Raw genomic sequence first — 13,752 nt, 5'->3', positions numbered from 1 at the left:
CTTATCTGACTCCGACAGCCTTTAAAAATCTCCCCTGAAGCTACAGAGGCTTTATAAGCTGAGACCCTGGGGGGAGGGGAGCCATCACACCTTCGCTCCGACCACGCACAACAAGATTGCGTCACTTCACTACGCGTTGGAAAATTAGCAGAAAAGTGTCGGGGTAAAAGAACACGGGACACAGCGAAACTTGCAGCGGTGTTAATCAATTCTCAAGATGGCAAAGACCTCGTCCATGTGTATATCATGCAATACATGGCAATATCCCATAGGTTTCCAGATGTTTAGAAAGTGAATGCTTTTTTCAGCAATTTAAGACTATAAATTGGAGCTTTCCAAATTATTTTAATGTTTCATTGGAAAAGGGATCTATTTTTTTTTTTAATAGTTCCCCCAGGGTGGATTGAGCCAGTTTGAAGAAATTCAGTTTAGTATCTCCACTTTCTCACAGGCTAGAAGTTTTTCATGTTTTACAGATTCACAATAATAAGAATTCAAAGTTGTGTTTCACCTTTTGTAGAAAGGCAAAATAAAGCCCAGATTAAAATTAAAATTACTTGATAAAATAAGGAATAAGAATTACTTGATGCCGTCATTGTAAATGAAATGCAGCAGTGTGTAATCGTGAAGTCTGAAATACAATTTCCAAATGAAGGGAATGAATGTACATTTTAATCGTCCTTATAAAAACATGTGGCAGAAAGCTGCTGCTTCAACACCACTAATAAAAGTTGTGGCGCTAGTTTCCTCTCAGCTCTTCCTTGAAAGAGCCCAGACGTGGAAAACCTTATCCAGTAGTTTTGATGATGTTTATTATTGCACTCAGGGTAGGAGGCAAGGATGACTACACTTACAGTATATGCGATGTTTCACAGGTCAGTTTTTTTCTCCTTATTTAAAAAAATTTTTGGATGTGCTTAGTGATGGGATACAACTCAGTTGATTGGCAGCTACAGTTGATGTTACAATGCAGAACAGTGGAAAACAAATTATTGTAGTATATTAACATTAATGCTATGCAGGGTTAGCTGTAAAACTAGTTATTACTACATTATTGCCTGACAACCTGAAAGGCTAGGCTCAGCCACACACCTGTGAAGGTGAGTAAAAATTTAGGACACCACGGTGACAAAATCAGACTGACAAGCTCCCGCCATACACCCTACTGTTGTTCCTGCCGCAGCAGAGGTTTCCAGGACGACAACAAAATCCACACAAGGACGTCCTGATAGTGAGACGGCTGTTAAGCCTCCTGGGGTGACTCCTTTGTGGTGCTGGCTATGTGCTGCAGCGTGTCTTTTTCCATTACAAGTTGCCAGCTAATGAACACACACACACACACACACACACACGCACACACACACACACACACACACACACACACACACACACACACACACACACACACACACAAGACTGACTAGTGACTGACCTCTTTCACCTCATGCATCCTGCACTCTTTCTACCAATAAAAGGTCCAGTAAAACGTCTTGAAGGTAAACCTCTCTTCTGCAGGGCAACAGCTCATTGGAATAAACTTCAACTGCCTTATATTGTTGCCATGGGCAACCCTGATTGAGGCCACGGGGCTACCTTCAGCAGTTTCCCCTTGGACACAGTTTAGATCAATGAGGTGAGAAGCAGGCTGACAGGCTGAGAAGTGCCATTTAAACCAGGTGTTCCAAAGTGTTCTGAGGCCCAAAACAAAGGTGCTGGTTTACACACACGCACGCACACACACACACACACACACACACACACACACACACACGCGCGCGCACACACGCACACACAAGGAAACTGAAATACAAACAAGCATGCATATTCTCCACATATGATTAAAGCATGACAACAACAATAATGAAAATTATTATAATATGTGGCCCTGGTATCTACTGGTCCATCTTGAAGCCTGACTCTTGCCCAGTGACAGATATAGATAATGAATGACTGAATCATGATAAGAAAAGAGAAGATAATACTTTACTGATCCCGTAGAAGAAATTCAGACCGGACAAATAATAGTGATGATATGATGAAAATATATTAATTGGTGAAAAAATGTATGATTTCTCACTTACTTTTAGGTAGCTTAATTTTAGGTAATTTCTTAATGATTTTTATATGTTGATTTTTGCAGGACTTTCAGAAAATATAACTCATTGCTCATTTTTTTTAACATTTATATAGTGCTACAATATCTAACTTATAGGCATTATCTTGTTATTTTGAAAAGTATGGAGATTTGATTTCATGACCCCCCTTGTGCACTAAGGTATAATGCAAGTACTGTGGGGAACGGGAATAGCAGGATTGCGTTATTTCAGTCACTCCCCTGCACACAGGGCGGAAAATGTCATGCAAACTCACTGTAGCCGTATTGACTCGGTGCAGGATTTAAACAGGCCTCCGAGCATGAAGATCAAACAACGCTGAACAGCAAGAGGAATTTCTCATCACCTTCCTGTTATGGCATCATGTAAATTATTCTGATTGTAAAAAGATGCACAATTACAAAAACATTCGGAGCGTGAAGGTCAGTGGTGAAACTGCCAACTGTAATCGGTCAGCATAGCCTCCTGAAGATTTACACATTGTTATCAGTGGGTAGAGTGGACGATTGTTTATTTCAGAACTTTGGACTTGCATCCCCAACCCCACCCCTCATCCCCTTTGCCACAACGCTGAAATTAATTAGGTAAAAAAATGACAAGTGGGACCACGTGACTAATGTGCTGCAATGTTTCCAAAAATGATAGGCTTTAAATTATGAGCTTTAAAACTCACCGCAGAGGAACGCTGAATTATACAGAATCCATTATCCATGTGAGCCAGTCTACCTGGTCACCTCATCCTGCAGGGAATGAGGTGGGTGGGAGTCTATTTGAACACCCCACTGAATGTCTTATTAATTATACTTGGAAAATGTCAAGTATCAGCTGTATGATTGGGGTGGGGTGGGGGGGTCATTCATCGGTGCAGCAGGTTTATGAAATATTAAATAATTCAGACAGGCGATATTCAGGGGAGGAAACTCATTTAAATCCACTGCTCTGGCACTGACCTCGGGACAGCCATGCTTTTTCAAAGATCGAGCCTTGAAATACTTCAAAACTCAGCACTCAGACTGACATCAGGGACATTGTGAGGATTCATAATGCTTGCTCACTGGAATTAATAACAGCAGATAGGAATTTTGTGCCTTGAATGTGATGAAAGCTGATATCTTAAAAATAACAAACAATTTGGGCATGGCCTGCAGTAGGGCCCCATAATAGTTAAAATACAGGAATGACAAGCTGCAATGGGTTGACAACAGTGAGGAGAACTGATGAATAAGACACTGTCATATTGCCTGTGGGACGGAAGTACAACAGAATTCATGAAAAACGTAGAAACACGGGGATGCTGCAATAGTATTGAGGTTGGAAATATGACAACATTATTATTGACTTATAAGATGGCTTTTCCACCAACGACAATCAAGCCTCTATCTGGTTTTGCACTTTTCAAAACATCTTTCAGTTTAATGAATGATCAAAGAGAATAGGATGGATGGCTGTGACTGGAGTATATAAAAAATTAACATTACAAAACTTATCGCCATGCATAACATGTAAAAAAGATAAGCTCAGGACGAAATAACATATTACATTATTAATCCATTCACTATAGTAAAGGAGAAATCATCCCCTTAATACAGAATAATTTGTGCAGATCTTATAATACCCAGCGGAGATTTGGTTGTTTGTCATAGGGCTATAACTCCCAAAGACTTAATCAATAAATCAACAGCAGCTAATGGAAAACCAAACAAACCAAATTACTGTCATGTCACAGTGACTTCAAACCCTAGTATATTAGGGTTATTTGCATTAGATATTAGATATTTGCATTAGTTGTTAACCACAAACTGTGCGGAGTTGTCCTAAACAGATGTAAGAGAATGATGGCAGTAAGCATGGTAAGCCTGGAGGGGGATTGCGGTGAAGCTGAAGAATGGTGCTCTGCCAGCTTCACCGCTGCTAGGACATAAGTTTCTTTCAATATAGATTTTACACCCTGAAGAGAAAATCACGGTGAGTCTGAACTGAAATCCATATGGCCGAAACCGAAAACTTGCAGTTGAGGCGGGCAGTGCGGGACCAACCACAGAGAGGAAGTGATGTTTGAGTCAAAGGCACAATTATCATGGACCGAACGTACAAATGATAGAAAGACTGCTGTATTTCTTAATTTATGCAAACATACCTGAAGTCCCACATTCCTTACTACACAGGACAATGTGTTACGGTCCATTGTGCCGAAATCCAAGGTAAAATCACATATAGAAGCCCAATCCAGACTGTAGGGAAGCTATCTAAAACAAACAACAAGCCAGCTACCAGCAGGCTACCACCCCACTGCCCAGACACCACTTACCTACATTAACCAACAACAGAATGAAGCTTTTTGTGAGAGTTTTCAAGGGGGCACTTTCCATCATCAGTGTTTCATCGAGTTAGGCCCACAACACCTCAAGAAGGCTTGACAGTGAAATCCAGCATCCTGGAAACACCCCCGTCCATGCTACATAGCTGTTCCAGAAGCTAACTATTTTTCTTTAGCAACTTCCCCAACGGCCATGCTTCCCCCTTAGCCACAACCATTCATTTGCTCGTTCTGTTGCCTGAGACATGTTACTTACGGCAAATTTCAGGCTCTGTCCAAGAATGCCCAACTCAGTCAGTAAGGCAACAAAAGACTTTGCCACAAACCTACAACAGCCCCCCTCTACATGTCGCACCCGAGCCGTAAAACCTAGCTGTTCTGCCTCTGCTGCCATCCCAACATACCTATCTTTTTTACACTCACTTGCCTCGTCACCGCGATCCTCCCAGGGGACCACAAGTTCAATAAAATATACTATCCTCTACCCCAGACCACAGCAATAAATGCTCATTAGATCAGTAATCAGCTCCCGCGCCCTGCTTACACTTAGCTGCTCTGTGTGATGCCTGGTCCTAAATGATCTAAGAAGACCTGATCTGAATACTGTCACTGTAAAAAGGTTCATTTCTAGGTTGAAGGCCTCATTTGGGGTGGCATAATGAGATATTGGTTGTGCCGTTTGCATGTTCTCCCACGGTGTGAATGAGAGTGAATGGTTGTATGTCTCTAGAAGTGGTCCTGTGATTGACTGGCACCTGGTCCAGGGTTACCCCATCTCTCGCCCAATGACAACTGGGATAGGGTTCAGCATCCCTGCGACCAAAAAGCCCAGAGTTCACAAATTCAATGGGAGACTAATGATGGGACCACCCCATGCGCTGACAAGAACCCACCATCGCTCACCCTGTCATTCCTGACCTAGATACTGAAGGCAGTGATTGACATGTGTCAGCTTGTGGCATCACATCTCCCTGTTTTCAGAGAAGCTGTTCCTCTCTCTCTGGTATCACACTGTGGCGTTGCTGCTCTGGATGTTAATGTTGCACGCTGACTTGCCGTGTGAAGTCCTATGACATCACACCCTCCTCTTACTTTCCAGATACACACTACTTGAGTTTGCTGGATTTGTAGCAAGATTTCTATGTATTTTCGAAGCCCCTTTAAAGTTCAGACCCTGCCTCTGGCTTCATGTCATGACAACTTTATGAGCGACGAATCCTCCCCGCAGCGACAGTGAGTTAGAGCAGATGCACCACCACCCTACTCTTTGGTCCGCTCATGTTTCATCATGGACTCTCTGATGGAGTCATTACACAGACTGGCTCCTCCTCATTATACAGTAATATTTGCAGTGGATTTAAGGTGGTTATCTGCAGCTTGGCAGAGATGCCGTCTGAAATGCAATTATCTTAAGTGGTGCCAAGTCAACTGGTGGCAGGTCTAAAAATATAAAAAAAAGTTAATGAGGTACTAGCTGATGTGAGGCTTTATGAGCTAATATCCTTGGAGGAAGAGCTCGGAGATAAACTTCACCTTTATAGCCGAGAAAGTGCATTTAAAGTTGTGATGGAGTTTGAAGAGAGCCGTTGTTCGGTAACACTTCCTGTACTTCTGTGTTCTGAATAAACAGAGCATGGTGCACATCCACTCTGTGTTCTTGGATACCTGGTCAGTTCTCCACGGTTCTCACCAGGTAGACGTTTTTCATAGTTCTTTTACTCTTTTGTCCAGCTGGAAACAATACAAATGAAAACAGAACCCAAGAACAGAAAGAAAGAAAAATTGACTATATTAGTGAATAATAGATGCTTTGTTTTCTTATGAATGAGGCTTAAGCTGATGTGTTTTGCTTCCAGAAGTTCAGAGGATTAAATGAACTTCTGCAAATAGACGTTGGATTGTCAAGAAACCAGACAGGGAGTCTACCTGGCACTTGATTTATTACCTCAATATACATTTTTGGAATTATGAACTGCACTATTTCCAGTCTTCCCCAGTGGAGCATGATGATAATATAGGAAATAATGGTCTGACTTGATAATCGTAATAAAAACTCGTGAATTTTACCGTGTACTGTCTGATGTTTGTGATATACTGATGTATGCATGACTGCCTGCAAGCAGATATTTCCTTTTCACAGCTCTGTATGCCATAATGTATTGATTTCACTAAAAGTGTTGTGCTAGTCTTCTGTCCACCACGCCCAATCATTTGAATTTTAAGGGCAACAGATGGTAATGTAATGTACAAGCCATAAGATTCAGACAATGTTATTTTCAGACTTCATTATATCTTTATCTCAAGCTGTATTTGAACAGAAGTCATTCAGTCAAATGTAAACTTTCCACAGGCGGTAATAATGCAGAGGGGAATTCAAACAGAGACAGAGAACATTCAAAAAAATTCAGAATCAATAGGCTATATTGACTGAGCATGGCATTAAGTATTGATTGTAGAGAACTGAGCAAGTGTTTATTTTGCCACTCGCCTACCTCCTTGGGTGAGGTCACTGTTTCAGCCCAGCAGCAGGCGTTGTGGAGGCGGAGGACCGGTAAAGGCTCGGGCCCCGATCCTCAACTTATCCTGTCCTCTGTCACTTGATACTTTCAAAAGGCTGCTTGAAAGGATCACTGGCAGGGAGGGGAAAATCTGCAAAAATAATCATCTATCTCTGCATTCATATATATATATATATTTCCTTGTCCAACACTGTGTTCGCTCTTGGTTGGCACAGTGGTTTCTCCACCATGCAAGCTTTTATTTGGTGTATTTTCAGAAGGTATTTCTGCAGCAGCAGACATGTTAGATAACTATAGCTAAATAACCTTGCCAGCCTATACTCTATGCCCAACCAACTTTCTCTGACACTGGTAGTCTTGTGATAGCTTGCCAATGAACACTTGGTTCAATGCAACAACAAGTGTAAGGTGCACAGACTTAAGACAAATCATTCAGCTGATTTTAATCTTCTAGCACACTAGTACCACCGTGGTGATCTTTCGGTTTGCCGGTCTGGTCCAATTCCATTGCCTCATCCAAAAATGCTGAAGCTACCAAAAAGATAAACTTTTGCAGCAACAGCAGCTTTTAATTTCTTGGCTGAGAAAGATAGGCTTTCAATGCTAGTATGTATTGGTTTGTGTTGGGGAGATCTCGTGTGAATTTGCATAAAAGAAAATTATATTACACAAAACCATTTTAACACTATTGTATAGTCATTTGGCACAACATCCATATCTAAAACGGCTGCACAATTAAATCAACATTTTCCTGCATTTTTAGCTTAAACTAGCACTTTCAGCTTCAATATCACGGTAGACTGGCGCGCGAATAAGGTGGACGGTGCCTTCAATTTCGCTTTGCACAAAAGCACAGCATAAATTACAATACCATTTGTCTTATTTTCATTGATGTTCTGTTCCCTGTCTATGATCGTCTTTGTTGCTGAGGAGAGTTTTATTTCCAGGGTTTTGGTTTGTGAAATGAAAACACTGGATCATCAATTGTGAAGGAAAGGAAAGGAAAGGAAAGGAAAGGAAAGGAAAGGAAAGGAAAGGAAAGGAAAGGAAAGGAAAGGAAAGGAAAGGAGTCAGGCTATGACTCAGTAGAGAGAAATTAAATATTGAAAGGGGTTAAGCATGGGTTCTTCTCAACAGTCTCCGCGTCCAACCACTTTCCTCTCAAGCTACTGAGAGATCATTCCCATTACCATAAGGCCTATTAATATGATAATTACCTGTGCTATGCTTTCGGAAAGTGTGTGACCAGATTAGCAACAATGATGAGGCTGAGTGTCAGTGAAGCAGGAGGCAAATCTAATGTGCACGCTGCCAAACTCTGGCGTCATTATATACTGACCTTTCGCTCACAATTTTCTATCAGCCACTGGCAGGTAATAAAAAAAAAAGATTACCATCGTACCATCTAATAGGGATTACAATTCCCACAGTCAGCTCACAGCCTTTAGACAACTTGTTGGTCCAGGTATGGATGCCATCTTTAATGATGCTTGTTTACACATGCTAAGATTGTTATAAGATCTTGTTATCTTGTTATAAGATTGTTTACACTCTTATAAGGGGGAGGGATGAAATAAAGGGGATCCACTTTTGGAAGGGGATGGAATGAAAGGAAAAGTAATTAAGACTGAATGGAGACTGGAATGGAACCTTGATTGTTAGTGAATATATGACATAAATATGAAATAAAACTACAAGTTTTATTTTAAATGTGTTAGGCATTTTGTTGGGCATTTATTTCATTTTTATTTCAGGTGTGTATAGTGGGTCAATTTCTGTTTGGGCAATACAATGAAAGGGAGTGTAGAAAAATCAGTCACACAAACATGTATTCAACCATGTACGGCAAAGGATGAAAGAAATACACACATTGATTGTATAATAGTATTTGGGATAATAAGTGGTGCAACTCAAACAGTGTGGACACTGTTGAGGTTTCAGATATGGCAGAAGAGCGACATCTAGTGGAAATAGTTGTAACCCTTGGAGCTATTTTACACGACTGTAGAACACGACGCGTATTCAAACTATTTATTGCAAACAAATTAGTGTATAAATATAGATTCACCTGCACTGGCTTGCGTTGTATGGGACGCTGTTCAGACCTTCACTTGCAGCAAAAAAGATATAAATATATATGCGTTTTGATTTTGCTTTATTTGTGAATATAAATGCAATTTTACTTGCAAAAAGAAGATTCTGAATATTCCTCTGAAGTTTTGGTGCAACGGTGCGTAAAGGAAGATGTGTGAAGGGGGAGCGCCACTTTCCAGCCTGAAAGAGAGGCGTTCAAGTGCTTCTATTATTGTAGACGCTAAAATGACATTTCGTGTCAGAGTACTAGAACAGAGAAGTCTGAGCAATTGATTTCCACGATGCTGTTCCGTAAAGGCATTTAGGTAAAAGAAGACTATGCAACGCGTTTTTTTGTATTTACGCCGGTAAACCTACCCCGGGGCTTTGCATTTGGTTACATTTGTCAGTGGTCTTTGTTGAACAGGGGTTGGCAAGTCTGGATTCACTCCGAGCGCGGAAAGTCGAAGTCCGCCGTAAGTCCCTGAACGCACCGCGGCCTCCTGCAGGCGGGGCGCGGTAGTGCAGCCGTGGCTGCGCGCTGGGACTGGTCGTTTCGCAGCCATTTTCTGTCCAACCAAACAGCCGTCTGAGGAAGGTAACCAACCAGGGCTTCATTGCAGGTCTGTGTCTGACTCCGGCCAATGATTGCTAACCGATTTCTCGTTAGCTCGAATGGAAATGTCCGTCGCTGTCTGATTTTTATTTGTTGTCTGGGTGAATGAGGGCTGCTCATCAGGAAGTATCCGGCGGGCGAAACTTTAAAAAATGACTGGTGAACATTTCGGCCGCGGCCACGTCTCCCTTCGTTGTGCACCACAAAGAACAGGCCGGCGCCGCGTCTGCAGGCGCGAGTTTCACCGGACTTTATCCACGGGACACTATGTGCCTTTGCGGGTTAACGTGCCAAGGTAACAACGAGCCGGGCGGCGTCTTTCTCATTCCGCTCTTATTAAATCAGATAACGCTAAAAGAGCCAAGCAAAACCGACTAACTGCTTCAGTCTGTGGGTAGAAGAGCGGCAAGCTAACGTGGAGTATCTCACACTCCCACGGGTGACATCTTCCAGCTAGCGCAGGTTAGCTAGGCGGGCTACCATTGTTTGAATTAAACCGTGCCTGGTCTCCACCGCTGGCTCGCAGCTGTTACACTGGCGCTCCTCTATGTAGCACTCTTCGCTAACACAGCTCTCAATAAAGTTGTAGTTTGAGCCTTATTTTTCTCAGGCTACGTCGTTTTTTTTTTTTTTTTGTTTGTTTTCCCGATACCCGCTTTCTGTTTACGAGGGTTAACGTCGCAACGTGGGCTGACGTAAACGGTAGCTAGGAATGGGGGGTGGGGGGATGACCTGGATGCATCGTGTTACCGGACCCGCTATTTCTGACCGGGGGATCACGTCAAAACAACGTCACATGTGTTAAATTCACCAAACTTACATGAGCCGACAAGTTTATCATCCTCATGTTTAGCTGAGAGTAGTGGTCACATACCTGTACGGATACTGACACGGATGAACTCTCACTAAGCAGGACGCCACTTTGTAAAGGCTGTCGGAGAAAGTAGTGACTCTTGGTAGTTTTAACCAGGGAATACATGCCTGTAGCCTCTGTGTTGGTCCCTACATGTAATTGGAGATTGCCAAAACCCATGAACGAGTGAGTAAATTTTTCTCTGTATGTGGCCTTATGATCACTGGCACAGGGTGACCCCCCCCCCCCCCCCAACCTGCTCAATGAATGACAGCTGGGATCGGCTCCAGCACCCCCTACGACCCTGAGTGCAGGATAAGCGGTGTATGTAGAATGAATGAACAAACGAATGAACCTGCCTCTCTGTGCTGGAGACTGGAGTCGGCATCTTCAATCTACCCGCTACCCTCAACTGAAATCATCCTGATCTGATGTAACCCCATCTCCTATCTGGACTGGGTCTTTCTCTATGGAGCAATGGATCTGTGGTCACTAACTGTGTGTGTGTGTGTGTGTGTGTGTGTGTGTGTGTGTGTGTGTGTGTGTGTGTGTGTGTCAGATGGACGGAGACAGCTCAACTACTGATGCCTCCCAGCTGGGAATCACTGGGGAGTACGGCCACTACGTCCTCCAGTCGCAAGATGGTGAGGAGTGCCTTTCTGTGGATTCTCTAGCAAGTGGTTGTCCTTAGCGGTGGGATGGGAGTTGCAGTCAAGTGTCAAATTGGACCACTTGGTGTGGAAAAAAAAATGTGGTGCACTATTCCATGTGGTGTTGGGATGTGCAACGGGTTGTGTGTTTGTTCTATGTAGATGATGGAGATGAAACACTGGTGGATCATGAAGAAGGTGGTGCCAAAGAGAATTACAGGGAGCAGGACATCTACCTCCCAATCGCCAATGTGGCTCGCATCATGAAGAATGCTGTTCCTCAGACTGGAAAGGTTTGTTTTCAATCAAGTCATGTAGGGTTCGACCTTAACCTCACCATTTTCACATTTAAAAACGCAATATCACTTAAATCAAAAGTAAACTTTATTCACAAATGTATTTTAGTGATTTTAGTTAATTTTGACAGTTGAGACAATTCCTTGCAGCTTTCAGGTAATATTTCACAAATCTGAAAGATAGGTCGATGGCACTCAGAATGGCATTGCAATGAAAAGATGATTGAACTGGAAATGTACTGAGCCAGTAAATAACTGAGCCAGCCCTAACTCGGCTTTTTCCACGAGGGAATATTAGTTTCTGATTTAAGTGTAAGGATTTGGTCTTTCAGCATCTCCCTTCCTGTACGTATGTGTGTGTGCTTGCACACATTCCCGCAGATTGCAAAAGATGCAAAGGAGTGTGTGCAGGAGTGTGTGAGCGAGTTCATCAGCTTCATCACGTCAGAGGCAAGTGAGCGCTGTCACCAGGAGAAGAGGAAGACCATTAACGGGGAGGACATCCTATTTGCCATGTCCACGCTGGGCTTTGACATGTACGTGGAGCCACTCAAACTCTACTTGCAGAAGTTCAGAGAGGTGAGTCATGGCAGTTTATAGCCCAACAGTTGCAAAGTATCATTCTCTCATTTGTTTCAAGTAGGTTTCCACTCCAGTGGCATATAGATGTTATTCAAACTTGGTTCAACATAGGACTATACCTGGCCTGAAGAGGAGTCCATTGTTTTGTAATTTGACATCTTCTGTTTTTTATGTTTCCAGGCGATGAAGGGAGAGAAGGGTTTGCAAGGGGTGTCCGTGGGTGAAAGCCTGGGGGAGGAGTTGACGGACGACAGCTTCAGTAAGTGAAGCCCCGCTCAAAGCAGCTGAAGTCAGCAGTTTCTCATTGGCAGCAAACTGGTTTGTATTATTTGACGAAAAATAATTTCTTCTGAAACAGCAAATCCTCTTCCAGCTGGAATCATCACAGCAGATGGGCAGCAGCAGAACGTCATGGTGTACACCACCTCGTATCAGCAGGTAACCCCTTAACACACACACTTCATATTTCAGCTTCCCAGTCATCGTACGTTACACTATACTATACCTGTTTTCCTTTTCGCTGTGCTGGCCTCATGTGGAATTTATTTCCCCCTTAAGACTGAACGCAATACTCTTTCACTTTTGCTGCTCAAGAGCCCCACCTTCATATGAAAGCTGGAATTACATTTATTTTGTCTGATGAGAGTTCAGTACTGTTTAAATAAAGGTGGAAACAGACTTGATGCAGGTGTGTCTGTGTGTATTAAATCAGTTTTTATCTTGATAATTGTAATCCAGGGTCAGAAATAAACAACCGTTGTAGTCTAAAACTCTAGAGCTCAGACTGATATAATTATCACAGTATTTTATTGAATTTTTTTAAACACGATCCTCCACGTTGTCTGTCTTGCAGATTCCCAACGTACAGCAGATCCAGTTCTCATGACCAGTTCTCACGGCGAGTCCTTAACAGTGGCACGAGCTCGCCGGATGACCTCTGACCCCACCAACGGGTAAAGGTCATGGGGAGAACCCAGGTGTACAGAGGAATCACTACCTGTCGAGTAGAAAGTGTAGTTTCTAGTTGTTGGTACCAAGTGTTTGGAGTCAGTTGAAGCAGCTGGAAATATACGGCTCTTGTGAGAAAGGCTAGTCTTTACAGTAATTATTACATAATTTAGTGCTCATTTTGTGAGTGTATGTCCATGTGTTTGTTTTTATGCATCAATTTCTTTGGGGAAGGAGTGATGGGGGGGGGGGATCAATGGAAAACTTAATTTTTATGGCCTTCTGTGCTTGGTGCCGGAAGTTACTGTCCCACTGGTTCATGCAGCTCTTTTGTAAATTCCCACAATTTATCTTGTTCTCTAATGTCATTCCTTTGAATAAAAACCCAATCAAGCCCTGGATCTATGTTATTATTGGATTGGAAGCTGTGGTTCCCTCTGTTTGTGTGTGTGTGTGTTTGTGTTTGCATGAATCAGGCCTGCAGTTTTTGTAACAATGCTGAACTGGTAGAATGAGTATCACACATACCAAAAATCAACAATAATCCACAGGAAGAAGTCAGGTTGACACACACATGTCCCTGCTGCTGACACAGGAATATGTGAGCTGCCTCCTAAGGAATCCCCATACACATCTCTAATCAAGCCAGTAATGTACACTACTGTTGAAGTTTAGGTGGAAGCAGACCTGATGCAGGTGTGTCTGTGTATTAAAAATCAGGAACATTACACTGCCACGATTCATGGAATCAGATGCAGGTTACGAGAGTCAGCCTGCCCACAAT

At 42.7% G+C, this 13,752-nt stretch overlaps 1 protein-coding gene across 4 annotated transcripts; it reads left to right on the top strand.

The window, feature by feature from the left end:
* Nucleotides 1–9,556: 9,556 nt before the first annotated feature.
* Nucleotides 9,557–13,369, top strand: LOC147234080 (nuclear transcription factor Y subunit beta-like). Of its 4 annotated transcripts, none has more exons than XM_086146819.1 (7): nt 9,557–9,646; nt 11,052–11,136; nt 11,305–11,435; nt 11,820–12,017; nt 12,201–12,279; nt 12,394–12,458; nt 12,874–13,369. In XM_086146819.1, exons 2-7 carry the CDS (start codon nt 11,052–11,054, stop codon nt 12,904–12,906), a joined length of 591 nt encoding a protein of 196 aa, XP_086002945.1. In that variant the 5' UTR covers nt 9,557–9,646; the 3' UTR covers nt 12,907–13,369. The 4 variants fall into 4 exon arrangements, with proteins under 4 accessions (XP_086002945.1, XP_086002942.1, XP_086002943.1 ...); XM_086146816.1 differs by having other exon boundaries at nt 12,379–12,458; XM_086146817.1 differs by lacking the exon at nt 9,557–9,646 and adding an exon at nt 9,729–9,934 and having other exon boundaries at nt 12,379–12,458.
* Nucleotides 13,370–13,752: the final 383 nt, after the last annotated feature.

Source organism: Fistularia commersonii, chromosome 5 (assembly GCF_037954325.1).
Source record: "Fistularia commersonii isolate RoL2024-O1a breed Wild chromosome 5, RoL_Fcom_v1.0, whole genome shotgun sequence".
NCBI lineage: Eukaryota > Metazoa > Chordata > Actinopteri > Syngnathiformes > Fistulariidae > Fistularia > Fistularia commersonii.
This window is presented reverse-complemented; position numbering and strand designations above follow the sequence as displayed.